Source organism: Madurella fahalii (genome assembly GCF_045866475.1).
Source record: "Madurella fahalii IFM 68171 DNA, scaffold_1, whole genome shotgun sequence".
Classification (NCBI taxonomy): domain Eukaryota; kingdom Fungi; phylum Ascomycota; class Sordariomycetes; order Sordariales; genus Madurella; species Madurella fahalii.
In genome coordinates this window covers 5,699,955-5,720,636 of record NW_027263971.1, presented here as the reverse complement: position 1 = coordinate 5,720,636, position 20,682 = coordinate 5,699,955, and the positions used below count along the sequence as shown (strand labels likewise).

At 55.9% G+C, this 20,682-nt stretch overlaps 7 protein-coding genes across 7 annotated transcripts; 5 read left to right on the top strand and 2 right to left on the bottom strand.

Annotated features, from left to right (window-relative positions):
- Positions 1 to 977: 977 nt before the first annotated feature.
- On the top strand, positions 978 to 2,867 carry MFIFM68171_01745 (uncharacterized protein; the record flags this gene model as incomplete). Its single annotated transcript, XM_071057167.1, has 3 exons — positions 978 to 1,104; positions 1,166 to 1,679; positions 1,871 to 2,867. The coding sequence occupies 3 exons, from the start codon at positions 978 to 980 to the stop codon at positions 2,865 to 2,867; spliced, it is 1,638 nt and encodes a 545-aa protein (XP_070913268.1).
- Positions 2,868 to 5,130: 2,263 nt separating this feature from the next.
- Positions 5,131 to 6,305, top strand: MFIFM68171_01744 (uncharacterized protein; the record flags this gene model as incomplete). Its single annotated transcript, XM_071057166.1, has 2 exons — positions 5,131 to 5,895; positions 6,024 to 6,305. The coding sequence occupies 2 exons, from the start codon at positions 5,131 to 5,133 to the stop codon at positions 6,303 to 6,305; spliced, it is 1,047 nt and encodes a 348-aa protein (XP_070913267.1).
- A 1,215-nt stretch (positions 6,306 to 7,520) lies between these two features.
- MFIFM68171_01743 (uncharacterized protein) lies at positions 7,521 to 9,382 on the top strand (the record flags this gene model as incomplete). Its single annotated transcript, XM_071057165.1, has 2 exons — positions 7,521 to 7,616; positions 7,673 to 9,382. 2 exons carry the CDS (start codon positions 7,521 to 7,523, stop codon positions 9,380 to 9,382), a joined length of 1,806 nt encoding a protein of 601 aa, XP_070913266.1.
- Positions 9,383 to 9,780: 398 nt separating this feature from the next.
- On the top strand, positions 9,781 to 11,444 carry MFIFM68171_01742 (uncharacterized protein; the record flags this gene model as incomplete). The annotated part of the gene is made up of 2 exons (XM_071057164.1): positions 9,781 to 10,230; positions 10,290 to 11,444. The coding sequence occupies 2 exons, from the start codon at positions 9,781 to 9,783 to the stop codon at positions 11,442 to 11,444; spliced, it is 1,605 nt and encodes a 534-aa protein (XP_070913265.1).
- Positions 11,445 to 11,530: 86 nt separating this feature from the next.
- On the bottom strand, positions 11,531 to 11,755 carry MFIFM68171_01741 (uncharacterized protein; the record flags this gene model as incomplete). The annotated part of the gene is made up of 1 exon (XM_071057163.1): positions 11,531 to 11,755. One exon carries the CDS (start codon positions 11,753 to 11,755, stop codon positions 11,531 to 11,533), a length of 225 nt encoding a protein of 74 aa, XP_070913264.1.
- Positions 11,756 to 14,540: 2,785 nt separating this feature from the next.
- Positions 14,541 to 17,212, top strand: MFIFM68171_01740 (uncharacterized protein; the record flags this gene model as incomplete). The annotated part of the gene is made up of 4 exons (XM_071057162.1): positions 14,541 to 14,960; positions 15,022 to 15,079; positions 15,143 to 15,202; positions 15,264 to 17,212. 4 exons carry the CDS (start codon positions 14,541 to 14,543, stop codon positions 17,210 to 17,212), a joined length of 2,487 nt encoding a protein of 828 aa, XP_070913263.1.
- A 1,328-nt stretch (positions 17,213 to 18,540) lies between these two features.
- On the bottom strand, positions 18,541 to 18,873 carry MFIFM68171_01739 (uncharacterized protein; the record flags this gene model as incomplete). Its single annotated transcript, XM_071057161.1, has 2 exons — positions 18,541 to 18,655; positions 18,728 to 18,873. The coding sequence occupies 2 exons, from the start codon at positions 18,871 to 18,873 to the stop codon at positions 18,541 to 18,543; spliced, it is 261 nt and encodes an 86-aa protein (XP_070913262.1).
- Positions 18,874 to 20,682: the final 1,809 nt, after the last annotated feature.

The window sequence follows — 20,682 nt, the reverse complement described above, 5'->3', positions numbered from 1 at the left end:
GCATGTTCCCCGGATAGCCTGGCCTCGGCCAGAAGCCGCTAGCTGTCGTGGGAAATCATGAGGACCGGTCCTCCTTAATTGAACTTTTAAGATGTCGTGGACGAGATCAAAATGACTTGCGGCTCTAGGTCGACCTCAGACCCACTGTGATCGCTGATGGCACGGCAGCCTCCCGCCCACCCACCTCCTCCCCCGCCCTTCTTTCGCCCTTCTTTCCCCCGGGCCCGCTGACACCCCTGCTATCTTCACTTGGTACTTTTTCCGCCATCTCAACTCCGGGGGCCATCGGCCGCCCTTGGGGGGGTGTGGTTGTGAGGAGACAAGCTTGCCGAGCAGAGGGCTGCGCGGGGCAGACCATGGTCGTCGAGGGCAAACAACAGACCAACGGGACATCAGACACGCATCGGGGACGCACGCTGATTGGGTGCCACCCGCAGGCTTGGTGTTTCGAAACGCAGAACCAGTAGCAGGCGTAGTGCGGTGATGCGCCAGGGCTGTGTTTCAGGTGGGACAGGCCCCGCGAGGTCCTCACCAATCAGAAGGGGCCGTCTGCTGAACCCACGATCTGCCGCACCCTGTTCCCCCCATTGCTCCTGTTGCACTTGCCCATTGACAGGGAGCATGATGAGGATCATGGTCCGCGATACTGTGCCGCAGCCGTTTTTGGGCTGCTTGGTCGCTCCCGGTTCTTTGGTGCCTCCCCCAAGTCCCCTGTTTTTTTGGCCCGGTGGTGTCATCCCATGGGGCCTCGTATTAACGTATATCCCCATCAGTTCCCGCGTCGCGGCCAGGCCCGCCTCACCCCAGAATCACCCTTTCCCTTTTCCTCTTCCCTTTTTCGCGAACCTCCGATTGGCAACTGCCGTGATGGATTGAGGCTGGATTTACAGCGTTCGAGATTTTTGGTTATCAACGTGGCGATACTTCCATTTGCGACAGAAACCCGGATATTGACCAGCCCACCCGGTTGCTGATCGATGGATCCGTTCCGCAACCCGCCAGCCGATACCTTAGCCGCGGCTCGGCTTCACGTCCAGGCCCTCACCGACTGCGGGTTGCCACGCGAGGCGCTATTGCGAGCATTGCTCGAGAACTACAGAGATGGTAGGTGGCGGACACGACCGCATTTTTGTGGGAATTTCATGTAGTTGACTCTTTCGGATAGGAGACGCTACGTCCAGGGCGGATACGGGATTTCCGCAACAACCCCTGCAGCATGGCCAGCAGACATCGCAGGTGCAGGGAAAGATGGCCCAGAGCAGCTTCAACACGCGACTTTCAGTGTCAACAACGAGTTCCAAGTCATCTGGCAGATCGAGCGTCCTGTCTACAGCGACCACGATGAGCTCCGTGTCTTCCCAAGCGGCCGGCCAAGAAATTGCACCGCCGCTGCCGCCGCCGCCGCCTGCGCCGCCCGTTAAGAACAGCAACCGAGGGACCTCCAAACCCCAAGGCGCTTACTGGTGCACCTTCTGCGACGTAGCCTTTCAACGGAAATTTGACTGGAAACGGCACGAGGACGAATTCCACGAGCGCTACAAGCGCTATCCCTGTCCGAACTGCAACAGCATCTTTTGGGGGGCCAACACCTTCAACCAACACCACAAGAATGCCCATGGATGCACGACATGTCCACATGCAGACCGTGTGGTGCGATACACGCAACGGAAACAGGCATGGTACGTTTGTTTAAGCAGTATTTCATTCAGTGATTTTTTAATTTTTAATTTTTTATTTATTTTTTTATTTTTTATTTATTTATTTTATTTATTTATTTTTTTTTTTTTTTTAAAAAAAAAAAGGCCCTATCTCCTTCCCCCCTCCCTCCAGCAGTCCTACGGTCAACAATCACAACTGACAGTCGGATCAGGGCATGCGGTTTCTGTGGCGGATTCCTCGCCAGCCGTGACCGTTATTTCGATCATGTCGCCCGACACTACGAAGACGGCTGCAACAAATCCCACTGGAACCATTCGCTTGTCATTTACGGACTCCTACATCAACCGTCCATTAGCCGCGCCTGGAAAGAACTCGACGCCACGCTGTACGGCCATCTGCCACGCGGCCAGCAGCCAATGCTAGAATGGGACCCAAAGGTGACAGGCCACGCGCAGGGATTCCTCGAGGGTGAAAGCCCGGGGAAACTGCAGGACCTGCTCGAATTCTTTAATGAAAGCCGCGATGACCCACAATTACTCGCCCGCTTGGCCCACGACTCGGCCATTATCCGCTTCCGGCACGAGCTGCAGCCGGTAGCCGGCCAAGCCCCGGTATCAAGACCCATCTCGGAGCCGCCCAAGCCGAAGCCGGCCATGAAGGCGACGCCTTCAACAAAACACACGTCCACACCCCAACTGGCCGCGCCGCAGCCGCCGCCTTCATATGATGGTCACCCACTGGCGAAGAAGCAGCGCAGTATAGCGCCGGCCCCGTCAACATTCGCGAAACCGACCCCTATTTTCGAGCAGCCGCGAACGCAGCCGCAGCCGCCGCCACAATCACATCCACATGGGCTCATGCCGCCTTTTACGCAGACTATGGCAGCAGCCACGGCGGGAGGGTTTTACGATTTGACGATTACGCATGTACAGCCGCACATGCAACACAACCATCAACAGCAGGAGCAGCAGCAGCAGCAACAGCAACAACAACAACAACAACAACAACAACAGCAACAACAACAACAGCAACAACAACAGCAGCAACAATCGATGATTGTCCCCATGAGCATCTTTGAGGATTGGAGTAGTCTAGCGGGGACGGTGGTGGACGAATCGGCGTTTGCCAGCGTCCTGGCACATGCCCACAGTCAAGGTTGGCAGACGGATATGGGGGGTGGGCATGGGTATTCAGGGGGTAGGAGTTGAGATAACGCACGCTTTTGGAAATTGAACTGGAGAGGAAAAGAGAGAAAGAGGGGGGGGGGGGGGGGGGGAGGAGTCTGAGTTGCCTGCTCTGTTCCCTTCATTTTATTTTTATTTTATTTTATTTTCAGTCTCTGCAGGGTGGGAACGATGAGAAGAGCAGGGGGCTAAGGACTCAAGGCTTTTACGGTGCAAGCTGGGAGCACATGCCGTCCCCTTTTTCTTTTCTCCTTTTCTCCTTTTTTTTCTCCTGGGCACCTTCCCTACTCGGTCGTCTCCCAGACAACCACCTTCCTTCTTGTCGCTTTATTTTAAAAAAACAACTCATGGTAATGTGTGGATATGAGTCGGTTGGCTGAGCAGGGTCTCGGGAGAGCTGGCGCGGGGTTTGGTAATCGTTTAGCGGGCTGGCTGGGCTGGTGCAAAGGCGTTCGTTCCGGCATACCTTGGGCGGGCTGGTGTTTTGGGGGCTTTTCAGGGATTGCACTCAAAAACAAAACTGACACGAGAAGTTTTGGGAGATGGGTTGATGCCGGCAGGCTGAGAAGGGGGCCAGCCATGGGTGGGCTCTGCAGGGCGTGATACTTCCCCCTTGTTGCTCATAGGTAGCCCGCGGGAAATTCAAATCGAGAGCCAAAGTTTGCAATCATTGCTACGCTACGAGATACTACCTTTACCTTGGCTATTTCTCCCCGTCGGGTCGGACTGGGAGATGTTGAATGGACGGGGAGCTGGCCTAATTTTGCATCACATGTGATTCAGCAAATCAGAAGCTTTCTGTGTAACGGGCATTGCAGGGCTGCCTGGGACCCCACGCAGTGCAGGGGCCAAGCAGGGTGTGAGCTTACTGGGCAGCGGGAACCTGAAACGGGGCCGCCAGTGTGACAGGTTGCGTCCCTCTGCACGTACCGAGCCGGAAAGGGAAGGGAGGTTGCAGATCTTCAGCCTTGTCGGCTCCTGGTTCAGGTCGATCGAATCTCGCTTGGCTGTGATTTGCCAGGTATTTTGATGTGTGTTTCACAGCGTCAAAGTTGCGTTGTTCCTTTCTGCTCGGGCTCGGCGCAGTGGGCAAGGGTTGAGGGATTGGGGGCAAGGGGCGAGCGGACGGGACCGGGGTTAAGGTGAGCTTCACCTGAGACTCTCTCAAGTTGATAGAGTTATCTTGGGGGCTGCGTTTACAATTCAGCTGTGAGCGGCGGTGTCATAGTAAGGACTACCGGGTTAGATGAACTGATGGCGAGCATGTGTACTAGGGGCAGGTAACTGGGTAAGGTCATAGTGGGAAAAGGTATATAAGGCTGCTCTGTTTCGGTAGTCCGACGGCTATATCCCATAGCAAGATTCAAACTTTGAACTGCATATGTTATTTGTTGTCTTGTCCAACCTTAGGTTATGTTGCTGGGGTCGGGTGGGCAAACAGTCTTTTCGATTCCACGTGCTCTGGACACAGCCCCTTTCGGGATTCATTTGTGTCGCCTCCCCGTGCCGCGCTAAGTCAAAAGCTGGGTCAGTTAGCCGTCATATCTACCGTCGTACGTATCTATTCCGCTGACTCGGCAGCCAGGATTCCGGCCACTCCAACGAGTCCCGCCGCGACGGTCCAGCCATGGACGGAGCAACGAGTCAGGGCCAGGTACTCAGGCTGACCAGCCGCCCTCGGTCGTCAACCAGCAGCGGGTCAAACCAGAGACAAGCTTGTTCGGGTTACTACTCGTTGCACCGCTGGCTCAGCGAGAGCAAGGCGGACGAGCCGTGGAGCCAGACGAACCAGCGCGGCTATCTCGTACAGCCCAGCTGCCATCAAGGTAGCAGCGCCAGGAAGTGAACGTACGGACGTGCAGAGTCGAAAATGATGTATAGGTCGGAAGGCAGTGGCTTTTGATCGCTGGCGCCGGGGGGGTTGGAGGAGAGTTCTTGACTGGATTCTTTGTTCTTCTTTCTTGTATTCTAAATTGCGGCCCTCACGGTATCGGGTCTGTTTGTATTTTACACAATCCAGTTCTCACCCGCATGGCTCGAGCCAGAAGTTACCACGCGGAGCCCTCGGATAGTCCTTCCTTTATGGATGTGACCAAGTTACTGTGTGCTGCCCACCTCGGGCGGCCGGGCAGCGGGGGCCACCTGCCTTAAGGTACTTTAATCAAATTCCCCCCCTTCCGCCTCCTCCCCACACGCCCCAGCTTCCCGTACCAACAACACTTGACGTCCCACGAACTACAGTACTGCATCCTTTAACACCGACCGACAACTCGACGCAGACAATTCCATGTCCTTCTACATACACCCATCTGTGCGGGTCCTGCTAGCCTTCTTGACTCGCTCCCCCGTGCATATAACCGTTCACCGCGAGCACAGCCTGGGGAGTTCTGAGAGAGTGGCCGAGGCACGTGCGGCACCAATAACGGGCCCAAACGAGAAGAATCTAGTTATCAAGATATCGCCAGATGGCGCTTCGTATGCATGCACGGTCAAGTGCGAGGGCGTCGAACTTGAAATACTTTTCAACCCTGCGTCCGATGATCTCGTCTTCGCAAATTCCGGCAAAACAACCGTCTTTACCGGGCCCATCAGCAATGATCGAGACACCATAGAAGTCTTTCTGCGCCGAGTTGCCCCCCGGACACCACTCGTCCTCGAGCCAGGGTGGCATTCTATCAGGGATAAGCAGCGTAAATATCTCGGCTCGCTCAGAATTCAAAGGCTGGATCGGTGGCGTATTACAACCGCTGTGTCCTTAGCAAGCACAGTCCCACAGCTACCGCACACGTTCTCGGTGGCGAACGCGCTCCTGGAGCTCAGGGACGGCCAAGCGGTTGTCAAAGACGGGCAATACCTCAAGCGGCTCCTGACACTATCAGACAGCTCACGGTCGTCCGTCTTCCTTGCCGAGCACGCAGAATTCCCTCGCAGGGCGGTTGTCGTCAAGGTCTTGAGACAGCCTCAACCTACTCGCGATCTCGTATCCACTCTACGAAGATGGCTAGATGAGATGCGGGCATACCGCCTTCTATCGGAGGCCGCAGGACCTGGTGTAAGTGGCATCTCTTGCTTAGCCGGCCGGGCCGGGATGTACGGAGATTGACCGCATTTTCTCTCAAGGACCGAATTGCAAGATTTCTTGGTGGTGACGCCCGGTTCCACTGCATCTTGACGGAATAGTGTGCCCCAAGCTTGGCATCGTTCAACACCGCTGAATGGTATTTCTCTGGCAGCCCCCGCGATGTCTTGTTGGTTGTGACCGGCGTCGCCTCAGCTCTCGCCTTCGTTCACTCGCACCGTTTGGCGCACAACGACGTCAGACCGTGCAATATCCTCTACGACACCAAGTTTGGAGCGGTGCTCTGCGATTTTAGTCTCGCCTCGCCCATAAAACCCCAATCCGGGCGCCTTCGGTCCGAGGGCGCGCCGTGGTACTTGCCACCCGAGTTCCGGATCAACTAGCAGTTGCGCGGCCAGCCGTCGGATATATGGGCGCTTGGAGTGGTGACGCTGTGGATGCTCCACCTCCTTAAGTATCCCGAGTCACAGCCCAAGCCGTTCATCATCGGAGACGTATGTACGTCCGCCGAAGAGCCCACCGCGGCCAACCGTGCCGCGCACGGTGGTATGGACAAGTGGCTTGACCGTGTGCGGCGTGCGAGGGATGACCCACGTTTAATAAGGACAGAAGATGCAGATATGCGGGTTCCCTTGCGGGTTGTCGGAATGCTAGCACATCGCCTGCTGTCAGAAAGCTTGTGGAGGCGCTATACTGCAAAAACTGTGTTTCTCAGAATGAAGTTGCTGCAAAACATATCCCCAGTCGTGGGTGAGCTAGATCCCGGGGGTGAGTCGGATGCGTCAAGTGACAAGTAGACCCGACGACCGTGGCCGTGGACGAGCACGATTAATACCTTAGTTGAGCGAGATGCAGTGGCTCTGTCGTGGGCATTGTGGGAGTTGCCTACTCATATTAACAGCGGAACTTCGATTTTGATGTCCCTCGCCTGGGTTCTGCTATGGATTACTTCACCACTTGGTCGGAATAGATATTAGAGCAGCGATTCTCATATGAAATAAATCAAATCAGCCGCTCAACGCTGTTGAAGTCATGATCAGCACTCGATGTGGTCCTTACCTCAGGGGTGTCTTGCCTTCAATTTCTCTCTCTTTTTTTTTTTTTTTCCCTTTCTCCGGCTTGGTGCTGCTGAAATTAACTTCAAGGCTGTGCTTACGCTATTGGAGGCTCTGAACGGGTTATCGGTGTAGGACCAAATCCTTTCAGACGCATTGTATGGCTGAACTGGTTGACCGCCTTGCCAAAGCTATCCAGGGAGTCTCGGACTCGGCGGCATGGCTGTCGGATCCAGTTTCGATGAACACGGCTGCATAAGCGATGCCATGTTATTGGTTGTGGCGCAGGATACGCTCCGTCAGCATTTCATTACTCGTACAGTATCTGGCTGATCTGCACTCTGCCTTTTGGGAGCTGAGTGATCGCTCTGCACACCTTTCGTTCCGATCCAGTCTAGCGGGACGCCGTGGAGCCATGGCACAATTACATTACGGCGGTATATAAGCACCCGGTGAGCCGCGCTTGACTGGGAGGATGCTCGCTCGCTCGAGCGACCGTTTCCTCTAAAGTCTTAACACCGGTCCAACCTCCTGGCGGCCGACATGTTCGCGTACGCGTTCCCCCTGGTTGTGCTTGTTGCAGCAATTATATCCGCTGCAAGCTATGCGAGACCGCCGCATGACCGGGAGTTTGACTACGTGAGTCCACATCACCGCGCGACGGTGACAATGCCCTCGAACTGACCTGTCCAAAGATTGTCGTAGGAGGCGGGACCGCGGGCAATGCCCTCGCGACACGATTGAGCCAACGGCTGCGGCATTCCAAGATACTCGTCATCGAAGCCGGCCCAGTCGCGCTCCATGAAGATGGAATTAACGTACCGGGACTCAGGGGCTCGACGCTGGGCGGCAAGTACGATTGGAACTTTACCACGGTGCCGCAAACCCACCTCAAGAACCGCAGCCTCTTCACCCCTAGGGGCAGGGTCCTCGGCGGCTCATCTGCCCTGAACCTCATGGCCTGGGACCGCGCCGCGGCTGCCGAGTTCGACCAGTGGGAGGAGGTCGGCAATCCCGGGTGGAACTGGAACTCGATGACGGCCGCCATGGAAAAGTCAGAAACCTTCCACGGAGGCCCGTCTGGATCAGGAACCTCGGGTCCCATACAAGCCGTCTTCAACCGCGGCGAGCGCCTCCACCAGGATGCCTTCATCCCCGCCGTGACCTCGTCCTCCCCCATCCAGGCCAACCCCGACTCCCTTCAGGGCAACCCAATTGGAGTCATGTTCCAACCCAGCAGCATCGCGCCCGCCTCCTACAACCGCTCCTACAGCGCCAACGCGTACCTGCCCCTCGCCGGACCCAACCTAAGCATCCTCTCATCCACCCTCGTCAGCAAGCTCAACCTCCGCCAGACTAACCAGGGCCTGCACCGCGTGACGGGCGTGACGCTCGCCAACGGCACGACCATCTCGGCGCGCAAGGAAGTTATCGTCTCGGCGGGCGCCATCTCGACCCCGCAGCTGTTGGAGCTCTCGGGCATCGGGCGGCGCTCGGTCCTGCGCGCCGCCTCCATCCCCGCGCTGATCGACCTGCCGGGCGTCGGGGAGAACTACCAGGACCACCTGCGGGTGCAGATCTCGTACCAGCTCAAGGACGAGTACCTGACGCGCGACGAGCTGCTCGCCAACGCCACCTTCGCCGCCGAGGAGTGGGCCAAGCGGCTGGCGGGCCAGCCGAGCTTCTACGACGACTCGAAGTTCGGGTTCGTCTTTGCCAACTGGAAGCAGGTCGTCCCGGGCGGGGACGACTCGGGCCTGGTGGGGCTGGCGCGGGCGGCGGTGGGCGGGTCGCGCGACGTCGGGCACCGCAAGAAGCTCGAGCAGCTCGCGGACCCGGCGGTGCCGCAGGCCGAGATCCTCTACGTCGACGGCTACATCGGCGAGAAAGGGTACCCCCCCGTCGGCTCGCCGCTCCGCGGCAAGGGCTTCGTCACCCTGGTCGGCGGCCTGATGCACCCGCTCAGCCGCGGCAGCGTGCACGTCAACGCGGCCAACCCGTCGGGCCCGCCGGTGCTCGATCCGCGCTTCCTGGATAACGAGTATGACCTGGAGGGGCTGGTCGAGATCCTCAAGTTCCTGAGGAGGATTGCGAGGGCGGAGCCGCTGCGGTCGCTGTGGGTCGATGAGTACGAGCCGGGCGAGGACGTCGTGGTGACGGACGACGACTGGAGGGAGTATGTGAGGGATACGTTGAACACGATTTTCCATCCGATGGGCACGGCGGCCATGTTGCCGAGAAAGGATGGAGGGGTGGTGGATAGCGAGTTGATTGTGTATGGGACGGAGAACCTGAGGGTTGCCGATGCGAGCGTGATACCGGTGGAGATCTCGGCGCATCCGCAGACGGCGGTGTATGGAATTGCTGAGCGGGCGGCGGATATTATTGTTGGGAAGCATCATTGATGAAATAATATGATGTGTAAAAAGAAAATAGAGAAAGAGAAATGAAAAAGTCCTAAGAAAACACCAGGGATTCCCTTTCCACCGGGTGGGTGACCGTGGTGGGTTGACCCTGCGGGGGGTGAACTTGTCTGGCTGTGTGGTTGATTCTCTCATTTCTCACCGCACCGTCACGACTGCAACACTTTTCTCACTAGCTGACATGCTGTCCAGTTGGGACTGGAGGCTGGTGACATGAAGTTAGTTGTGGTCTCGAGGAGGCCTTTGTCGCAATTGAATGCTCCCCGCACGGGCCGCAGTTGGCATCGGCCACCACAAAAACAATTTCATCACCTCTGTTGCGTCCTCCTTGCTTGCTTATCGTATACCCATTTGCCATTCAGCCCAGAACATCGTCCGCAATGGCTGGGATACTGCTGCACAACCGGCTGCACACACTTGAATCAACCGCTGAAGGAGAAGGCGACTTCCTTCTCGCCATCCAGCACCAACGCGCTGCCGAGCGTTTCAGGCAGCAGATTGGCCGCGAGACGGAGTTGATCGCTGCCGTGGTCAAACACCACCTGCGCTTGCGCCACGACGACAGCTGCGTCGTCCTCCCGCCAAACTCGTGGATCCAAGGTGGCTTCAATCTTTGCATCCTCGTCGACGTCCAGTCCCGTAGCTCGTCCGAGTCCCGCCGCGTCATTTTCCGCTGCCCAATGGCCCACAAGCTCGCCGAACAGCAGTACCCCGGCACCATTGATGAGAAGATTTCTTGCGAGGCGGCGACTTACGCTTGGATGCAAGATTACTGTGCCGATATCCGTATCCCACACCTCTATGCCTTTGGTTTCGCAGATGGCAGCCAAGTTTGTGTTTCCGCATTTCCGGTTGGCCCTGCACCCTGGCTGATAACCTCGCAACCCAGTTTGCCCACGCCAGTCGGAGGCCATGGTATATTCGGTTCTGGCATTCCCTTCGGAGACGTATATATCGTCTCCTCGGCTATCCACTGTTGTCGAGCTACACCCGGGACCCTTATGCGCCAGCCATAGGCACTGCCTATATGCTCCTGGAGCACATTGGCCCCGAGACCGGCCAGATGCTCTCGGCGACGTGGGCTCAACATCGCCACGATCCTGGCCGCCAGACGCGGCTGTTTCATGGCATAGCACGCATCATGCTCTCGCTAGCTCGTCTCCCGCAACCGCATATCGGCTCTTTCAGGTTCAACTCGGGCGACGGGACAGTTACGCTCACGAACCGACCGCTGATATCCACTACCATAATCTTTGAAAATAGCGGGTCGCCACGAATTATTCAGCCTCACCAAATCTATCAGAGCCCCGATACCTTCGCCTCGGACATGCTTACCCTGCACGATAACTACCTACTCCATTACCGCCATGCCGTCCGCGATGACGAGGATGCCCGGGAGCGTATGACTATCCGGACGCTGCTCCGGGCAGTCATGCACCACTTTGTCCTTCCGGACCGCCGCAACGGCCCATTCCTCGTACAAACCACTGACCTCCACCAAAGCAACATCTTCGTTGACGAGGATTGGAACGTCACTTGTTTGATCGATCTCGAGTGGATTTGCGCGCTCCCGGTAGAAATGCTAGCCGTACCGTACTGGCTGACGGATTGCAGCATCGACGAAATCATCGACGGGAAGTATACGCTGTTCGACGAAGCGCGCCGGGCATTCTTGGCCGCAATGGACGAAGAGGTCAAGACCATCCCGCCAGCGCATGACATTCCAATTACACGTACGATGCAGGATTTGTGGGTTTCCAAGACGGTGTGGTTCTGGGCTTGTATCAGGTCACTCAACGGCTGGCTCTTTCTTTTTGAGGACCATATTGTTCCCAAGTTCTCGGCCAAGAAAGACTTGATTTCCGACCTAAAGCACGCTTCGGCATTCTGGATGCAAGACGTCGATGCCGTTGTGAAAGCCAAAGTCGAAGACGAGGAGCAGTATCAGGCAGAACTCCACTCCCTCTTTTCCAGCCAAAGGCACTCCAAAGACCTCCTAGAGATTCCGTCCGAAAATAAGCCATTGGCAGCAGCCCTTTCGTAAAGAGCCAGAAGAGTGGCGTCATGTCTGGCAGGAATCTGGTTAGCGACATGGATAATAAATGGCGGGGGTTTGGATTCTTGCCCAACTTATTTCTTTTCCTTGCCGTCCTGATCCATACTTCCCTTGTCGTCCCTATTCCCCTTTTTGCGCCGCCTCTTCGCAGCCTCGCCAGACGAGATCACGATACCAATATCGCTTGCCTTGCCTGACACGGCAAACTGGGCATCCTGAACATCAGATCCGGACGCATCCCCCGCCGGGTCTTGACCGTCGAATCCGCTGGGATTGCCTTTGTCACCGCTGTCCGCCATAGTGTAGGTGATGTGTAAATGGGTCGCTGACCAGATGCAAGCAAAGAATAATGGGCGGGCTTGGAAAGAGCTAGCAGGAGGTTGTGTGGGCTGTGCTGTGGGTGGCGAGGGAGGACAGACTCGTATGCAATGGTTTAGATGAGAGCTCATGCTATACACTTGTACTCCTACATGTGCCCTGCGGTACGCGCACCGTTTCTGAGCACCAACAGGCCGAAGGGTCGAGTTGCATCCGCGCCGGAGTCTGCTTGTGGAAACTGACCGTCCAACAAGAGATTGCCACAGGATAGTTAAAAATTAGAGGACGTGCATGAAATTCACAACTTGCATGCAGGAGCCTCTCTCAGGGAGGGCGAGGGCCAGTTATTTGTCGCGCTAAACCAGCGCGTCCGTCTCTCCTGCCCATTTAGGCTTACCATGCAGTCCAAGTCGTCAAACGGGTTGGGTGTGCCTCACCGGTCCTCCAAACCTACTGCCCAAAGTCTGCTGCCTGGAGGTCATGATCCCATGCACTTCTTTGCAGAGACGACAATCATTCGACATCGGCACTGCTGCGGGGCTCTTTGTCTCTGGCAGCGGATATCAGGAGGCATGGGTTGCACAGGAGGAAGCACGGTGTTGGAAGCATGGATGCGATGGCTGGAGGTTTGCAAAGTACGGTGGTCTCTTTCGACACCAACGCCTTTTGCTAGCACGACACATGGCTTGTCCGACGTGCAGCGAGGAATTCTTGCGGGAAGGTTCGGCCCAAGTGTATAGTTTAAGCTGCGGGATAGATGAATGTATAATGCAGTCGCCAGCCTCGGCAATACAGCTATATACCTACCCTCCCTGTCTGAATTGGGTTCCATAAACTGTATCTGCCAAAAAGTTGGCAAGCTCGCTTAGCCTGCTCCTCTGCGGCGGCTGGAACGGATAACCGTAGCAAGGAGCGGCTGAGTACGTCACTCAGATCCCGGTGTCCTCAAGATATCTTCTCAAGGATAAACAAATGTCATCTGGTTGGCCCGAACTACCAGGGACCCGGGTTTGGCGCAGGACGAAAATGACCTTGCCTTGTTGCACTTGTCAGTTGGTAAATCTCATCTACTTCCTAGTCCGTCCAATCTCCAGTATTCAGAGCCCCTTGTCTCTCTCTCCAATCCAAGCAGTATTTCTATTCCCTTTAGGAACCTCACAGAACACTTCGCGGAATTACTCAGCACAACACAATACAGGAAGATGCCTCATATATTGACGAAGAGAAAAACAAACTTTGGGGAGAGAAAGAGAGAAGTAATAAAGTCCTAGCCTCTTCTCCTCTCCTGGGCGGATGGGTTGGAGTGGGTGGCGGCGGTGTCCTCGGGCACGGTCACCTTAGGAGAGACTTCGGCCTTCTCGGGAGCCGCCTCCTCGCCAGCTGTCTCCTCAGGAGCCGACTGCGGTGTGCCGTTAGAGAGCCTGCTATCAATCTCCGGGCTGTCCGGCGTTTTACCCACATGGGTCGGCGTCCCCTCGGGGACGGAGTCCGAGTCATTCTTTTCTTTTTTCGCTTCGGCGGTCTCCAAGTCTCGCAAGAGCTTGTCGACCACTCACGTCTGATGGCGAGAAGGTACTCTCCGCCTATCAAATTTTTGCGACCATCTTCTCCATTTCCGCCGTCGTGAACGCGGCCAACTCCTCATACTCGGACCATTCGTCTCTGTCTTAGCACGCAATTCTAGAACCATTAGCAATCCATATAGACACTTCTCGGGGCCGGAAAACTGAGAACCAGTCTTTTCTGACACGTGGGGGCGAGCGGAGGCCTCCTCGGGGATTTTAGGCAAGTCCTCGTTCGCTTGAACAATAAACACCGTTCACAACCAGTTGCGAACCGTGTCGTATGGCCGCATGTTGCTCCACTAAAGCCGTAAAAACTTGGAGCGAGGGATCTTCTCTAGGAGCTTGGTGATGATGATCGGATCGCGTGTCGAGGAGGTATAGGCCTCGTCCACTTTTATGCATTCGGATTCGACCGTCTACAAGGCATAGATGCCCTTCGCTTGGGCTACTAGTTGCTCATGAGGAAAGGCGGGCGGCGAGTTTTAAGGGCACAACAACTTGCGGCGCAGCCCAGGAGGGATGACCCAACCTTTGTGATTGGGTTGCAACCTCGAGACATGGAGCTGGACCGTCCTAACCGCTCTCGCCAGTTTTGAATGCAAAACGGGGTTTCGCTTCCTCTCTCTCCACATCCGAGATTGAGCGTAGAAGGTTTTTCGGATCCGTGTCATTTCCACCCATTAACGAAGCCACTGGGCCTAAGGCTTTTGCCTGTGGCTGGCCAATGATTACCGAAAGCCCGCCGTGGGGTGGTAAACCCCTATGAGGTCTGTGATCGATGGCTCCGGCAGTGAGGATCGGGGTGGGGTTAGTTGCAAGGGAGGGAGCAGGGTCGCCCAACCCGAGGCTAAGTCTGCAGCCCGTGATCTCATGGCACAGCAGGGTCCCAGAGGAGGGGTTCGTGACCCTGTGCAAGAACCAACTCTGGGCGGAGCAACTCTGCTTGGCAGCCAATCCCCCCAATAGCAGAGGTCACAGATCGGCGAGCAGTGGGCCGCTGGAGCGGGGAGCTTGGTGAATCTGCTGTGCGGTTGGCCAATGGCCCCGCTGAACTTGGTGACGGGCATCTGCTCCCTGCAATGATAACCCTCTGGGCAGCCAACCTCGCCCACCGTTATTGTGCCCCTCTTCTTTTTATTTTGTGCGACATGCTCTGCGTCAACAAGTGTTGAAATGACGCTTGGTGACGCGTCGAGGTTTCATGGATCGAGTTTCGTCACCGACCGGCCGGGTTCAGAGCCCGCCAGAGGCTCTGGAGACGTCGCCGACGCGGCGGGAACAACAGGAGAGCGACGCGCTAGAGGCGCGCACCGACAAAGCACAAATGGTCGCGACTGATTCCGGCGATGCTGGCATCGCCGCTCATCTGTCTGCAGGAGACCCTTCGGGCGCAGATCCCGCACCGCGTCCGAGTGCTGCCATCCCAACTTTCAACAGAGGGGACACCAAGTCACCACCAAGTCCTGGCACACGGACCAGTTCGCTCGCCACGACTGCCGTGTCCGCGCCCGAACGCCAGCGGTACTCCCTAGAGCCCCAAGCTGACAATCCAGGCACCATGTGCCTGCTCGTTACGCTGGCGAAGCTAGCTGCATTTAGCGATGTGTTCCTGTCTGGACTCGTATGTTCCCGCTTATCGTTGGGGGCGACGTGTTGGGGAATCTCTGTTAACTGGAGGCCAGGTCATCCCCTTGATCCCCTCCATCCTCGAGAGCAAAACTCAGATTCCTCACCAACAAGGTACTGTACCCGGATGCCCTGCACCGGCGCTATTGTTAATCATTCTAACGCCCTGCTACACAGTTCAAATATGGACTTCTGTTCTTGTCTCGGCATCTGGCGGCGCATTCGCCGTAGTGTCTCGTACGTGCCTGCTTGTCTCCTGGGTTGCCCCGGCCGCACCAAGCTGACCTTGTTTGAAAAGCGTTGATGCCTCTACTCACACGACAGGGCCCGGTGTTATTTGCTGTGCTCCTTGCCGGCCTCGTCTGCGCGACATGCGCCTTTGCACTCCTGCAACTGTCTTCCAATCTCTACCTTTTGATTTTTGCGCGAGCTCTCCAGGGCTTTTCAGCGGCGGCAACTACCGGGGCATGCGCGGCGATGCTGGCCACGGCAGCAAGCGTCAGCAGACAAACCCGCCCCGTCACTGGAATCTCCCCAGCCTTCATCCAGAACACTGCCATGACCGCGGCACCCACGGTGGCCGGTTTGTTGCATGATTATGTCGACCCCAACGCCGTGTTCTACTGTGCATATGCGCTTATCGCCCTGAATATCTTTCTGGGACTGATCGCCGCCAATTTCGCCAGCTTTAGCCAAGGCGGTTCTAGATATAGAGCCGAGGCGCGGGCCAGCGGCTATGGCACGATTCCTTCGGGTGCTGGCCGGTCCAGGCGTCGATCCAGCAGGGGCTCGTCGCGATCCATCTCCCCGAGAGCACGCGACGGTGCTGGACCTAGTCAACCTGACATTTCCGCTGTCGCCACAGTGACCTGGAGCACGCGCCTTCTGGTGGCCTTGTATGGGTATCTCATCGTTGGGCTGCTTGCCTCTTCGCTTCATAGCGTGCTCCCGCTCTTTGTGAAGCGCCACTTCAAGTGGTCTGTATCAGCAAGCGGATTCCTGTTCATGCCGCTCTCGGCACCTGCTGCGCTTGTTGGGCCGCTTGCTGGCATGCTGGCCGTCCGGATCCCAAGGTCGGCCCGGGTATTCGCCGCCATCGGCTTCTTGGCCTGCGTCCCGGCCTTCCTATATCTAGGTCGGCTGACAGAGAACACAGAGCTTACCCAACATGCGTTCCTCGTTACACTCAGCGGCATCTCCTTGGCATTTGGTCTCTGTGGAGATCCTTTGGTTATAGAGATTACGAATGTTGTGGGCAGCGGTGGCGGTCATCTCTCAAGCACCACGGCTCAAGCCGCAAGTCTCCCGAACCTTTCCAACGCTTGGGGAAGCTTAGTCGGCCCTCTTTTCGCCGGTGCCATTAGTTGGGTCTGGGGCTGGGAGACCATGAGTCAGTCATTGGCCATTGTGGGCGCGTTTACGGGTGTCCTATCGTTCTTGTTCTTGCAGGGCTGGATCGGAAGTCCCTATCAGGGCATTCGCAATGCTCACGACGAAGCTAGCTCTGACGAAGAGGCGGCACCCCTGTTGGTTCATGACCGTTCCAACGACACTTCGTATGGTTATGCAGTGGAGTCGAGATCGGGAAAGAGAGCAGACTCGGACTTTTATGCGCGAACCGACGACTCGGACGATACCTCGCCACATACACGCAGCAGCCAGGGCCGCAAGCATCGCAGTCACCGCCGACATTTCAGCGTCGACAACTTCTCCATTGCGACGACGGCAGGTCCGGGCAGCGTGGACTCAGCAACAACTCAAGTCCGTTTCCAGGCAGCGTTGGAGACGCCAACCTACGGAACCGTGAGCGGCGCGCCTCGGCGAGCGCCCGCTAGCGACAGCTCTAGCAGAGCCAGCTCGGAGAGACGGTACGTCATGAGGGAGGCGCCTCATGCTCCCCCCACGGATCCACTCCTGGCCGCTGGAAGCCTCTACGTCATTGATGAAGAGCGGGATGCCGGCAGGGGAGTCGAGACGGAGAGGCAGAAGCGGCGGGTTGTGGTGTTTGCCGAGGGCACGGCACCGCCCGAGCTGCTTGAACGTCATCGCCACCACGTCGTAGCTATCAATGCGCTGGACGGGACTGCACAGATGGTTTCCAGCAGTACCGACAACCATTCGGTGCACGTTACCGAGGAGACGGAGGAGGAAGTCCCCGGGTTCCCCGAAGCAACATCGCGACGCTATGTTGTGGTGGTGGTGGAGGATGAGGACGACGGGGACGCCGAGGACGCCGAGTCCAAATGAGCATCATGGTTGGAGAGAAGCGCAAAGATGCCAGATGTTTTAGTGTTGCTATGATATGTGTTGTGAGATGATACCTTATGTATAACGACGACAGAGCGATGTTTATACCCTGATGAGGTTAGGTTAGCAGGAATCACTTGGATTTTCCCTCCGTCGCTTGACGGAGAACCCAAACTCCCGGCCGCCGGTTTCCACAGGGCGTGCGGTCCACAAACTATGTCTCAAAAGTCCAGCAACCTGCCCGATGCTAGTATGAACCTTACTAGGCCCACAAACGTAGTAGCGGTCCGCAACACTAGTTAATTCAAGCGAGGCTCCACCCTCCGTGCAAGCAAACTTGCCACCCATTGACTAAGTTTACCAAGTTGCACGACCCCATGAGGCCCCCCGCGGGTCCACACGTAGGAAACTAGTAATGAACTAATGAGTGCTAAGGCACGTTGGCAAAGACGAACGAGACCCCCCCCCGCGGTCGTCGTCGTCATCGTCGGCGCCGTCAAAATCTCGTGCAATCTGCGTTGATCATGCGGTTCCGGTCGGGTTGGGCATATTGTTTGTGCCGCCGCACGAGGGCGCGCGCCGGGGGGGAAGATGCGGGTGCGAGCCAAATTCCCGTGGGACCATGAGGCGCGTTCGCTGAGGGATGAAGCGGTGGATACGGGTGGCCACCCCCCTTGGTGCGACGCCGGTGAGGAGGGCAGTGATAGCCCAAGCGGGAGGCTGACGAGCGAGCCCCGAACGGGACGGGCGCTGGACAGGGCTAGCGGGCAAAACTGATCGCTGGGGTGGGTCAAGCGGGTTTTGAACTTGTCTGTGGATGACGAGGGAATTAGCTAGTGAATGATGGTTGGATTTGGGCAGCAGGGACTGTTGGGAAGTGATTTTGAGTTGTACGGTACGCGGCTGGGATTCTGATTCGGACTTGGGCTAATTAGGAATTCTTGTACTGTAACTGTATTACTACCTGCGCCAACTACTAAGTCGTGTCCCAAAGGACTGAACGAAATAAGCGGGGTTGAGTGTGACACGGGTGCTTGGCTTTGGGCAGCCGACGACGCTGGGCTTGGTAATTACCCGAGAGAATGGATCGTCATGGGATTGGCGGGAACGGGGGAAATCCGCCCGAAACAGGGCAAAATGCACATTGCAATAGCACAACATCCTTTGTGAAACGGTAAAGGAGTTTTAAGGCTATATCCGTCCTAGGCAAATGTAATGCCTAACCATACAGCCAACTCGGACCACGGCGGCCACAACTGAAACTCCAAACTCCAAACGCCAAAGCCCCCAAATCCCACCAACCTCACCGGCCAAGCCAAGTCACGTTCCTACACGTCATCCTCACCCTCTAGGGGTCCTCCTTGGAGCAGGGCTATCCTGTCCTTCTTGGCATAACCAGCCTGCTTCTGCTCCATCTTGAGCCTCAGTCTTTTGACCTGAAGGCTGAACGAACCGTCGTGTCCGTCAGTCGCGACATTCCGAACGGAGACGGGACAGTAGTGTGATGAAACGTACCAATCATCGCACTTTTGCGTCTTGTTGGGCTTGCCCTTCCGGCCCGCGTCGATCTTGCCACACCACTTGTGCGGCAGCTGTTCCTTCCACTCGGCCGGCGTGTGGACGTTGGACGCGCGGGCGGCCTTGTCGATACTGCGGGCCATTGCTGTGTGCGTGTCTTTGGTTTGGTGCTCTGGCGGTGCAAAGGTGGTTGTCTGGAGGTTTGGTAGGCGGAAAAGTCCCGGCGCTGGAGATGAGAGAAAGATCAGGTTGGGGCCGGCTAGAAAAGAAGACGAAAGAGAAAAGGCTGTTGAGTTGAGTGTGCGCTAGCTCTCAGGCAATTTTTTGCGGGGAGGGAACGCAGGGGTGGAACATCATGGTTGGGGAATGTTTCGACGGGGTCAATGGTTTGGGCCTTTGGTGGCGTCAGAAAGTTGCACAGTTTGCCCCCTCGGCTGAACCCCAACCCTAACCTTGTCTTAACTCGCCGAGTTAAGACTACCGCGTGACTCACACCGAGACCAACTCTCTTTGCTAAGGCATCGGGTTTAGCGAAGTAAAAGGACCGAGACTGTGAGACCCCTCGGTCCGAATGTAATGTACAAAAAACAGAAAAGAGTGCCGCGCATCATCGACGACTATATTGATACAGCCAGGAGCGAAATGGGCGCCCTGCCACTCTACAGTCTTTTTAAACTCTCTGAAAGTAAGTTTAAACGCAAAGTCATGTTGACAAACAGTACGTGTTCCTTTTGTCCGTACATAATTAGCAGCTCGATGGTACTATACTCTATCCGGAAGCCGAAATATACATCGCCACATCCGAGAGTGTCAGATCCTAAATTACTACTTTAGGGGCCTAGACAACTGCGAAACCAGGCAGCTACAGACGCTGGAACCATGTGTCGGCCGTCCACCGACAACAACGCCGCCACCGCACCACCACACAGTTGCAATGGCGCCAAATTCTGATCTCTGTAAGCGTGTTTTGATTCGGAGCGTAATCAACGGTAAATCACAAGGTGACAAAAAGACAAAAGATGGAATAGCGGACACAGTGGGCTGTACTACGCACGCAATACGCCAGAACTGGTTAATCTGCTCAGCTCGGAACGGCAATACTGAAAGTGCAACTTAAATAGGACGATCTTTCGAGCAGATTGTAACTCGCCATGTTGTGGTGGCCTTGCGCTACGAATAATACATTTAGGTAGACTTGTGGAACTTGAGAGATTGTGAGGTTGGCGCTGCGGCTCGTTGCTACCGAAGTAATCATTTGTGGGCTGTCTGGACCCATTACCCGAATATGCAAAGTGGCAATGTCTGTCTCTGGAACAGACAGGGCACAAGAGAACAAGTGTCCTATTCCGCAGTTCTTACGGGCAGAACCACGGCCGTCACAAAATTAGAGAAGCTAGCTTAGTGGCTGGATAGCAAGCTTGCAGAATCCACATGTGCGCGAGATCGCCACCAAGCACGCCTGTCTCGTCTGATTGAACAACGAAGCTGATAAATCTTGCCTACTTTAAGTAAACATGAACTATGACATTGCTGGAAGGTGCTAGAATTCTGTAACATCTATAAATTGACCCGTCCTCCCAGACCCTTTTGGTGTCACGCTAGTAAAAAGAAATATAGGGAATGAATGAGAAGAGACTTGAAATGTATTAAACATCTCGCAAGAAGCTAATAGTAAAAACTTTTCCCGACATGCAACCGATTGCTATTGTCCGCCCTTGGAAGTCAGATGTACAGCTTGCGCGGTATTCAGGTGGTAACCAAAATACGTTCTTGCCGTTGCAAGTAATCCACGAACTACCCTCTGCCACGATATAACCATGCCTCCCTGAATTATTTACCATGATTAAGCCTCTTGAACCAGTTGAAGCTATTTCAAAACGTCCGGCATTGGTAAGCAGGTAGCGGCCGGCATAGTCAAATGATATATCAGTTACTGGGATACTGGTGCTAAA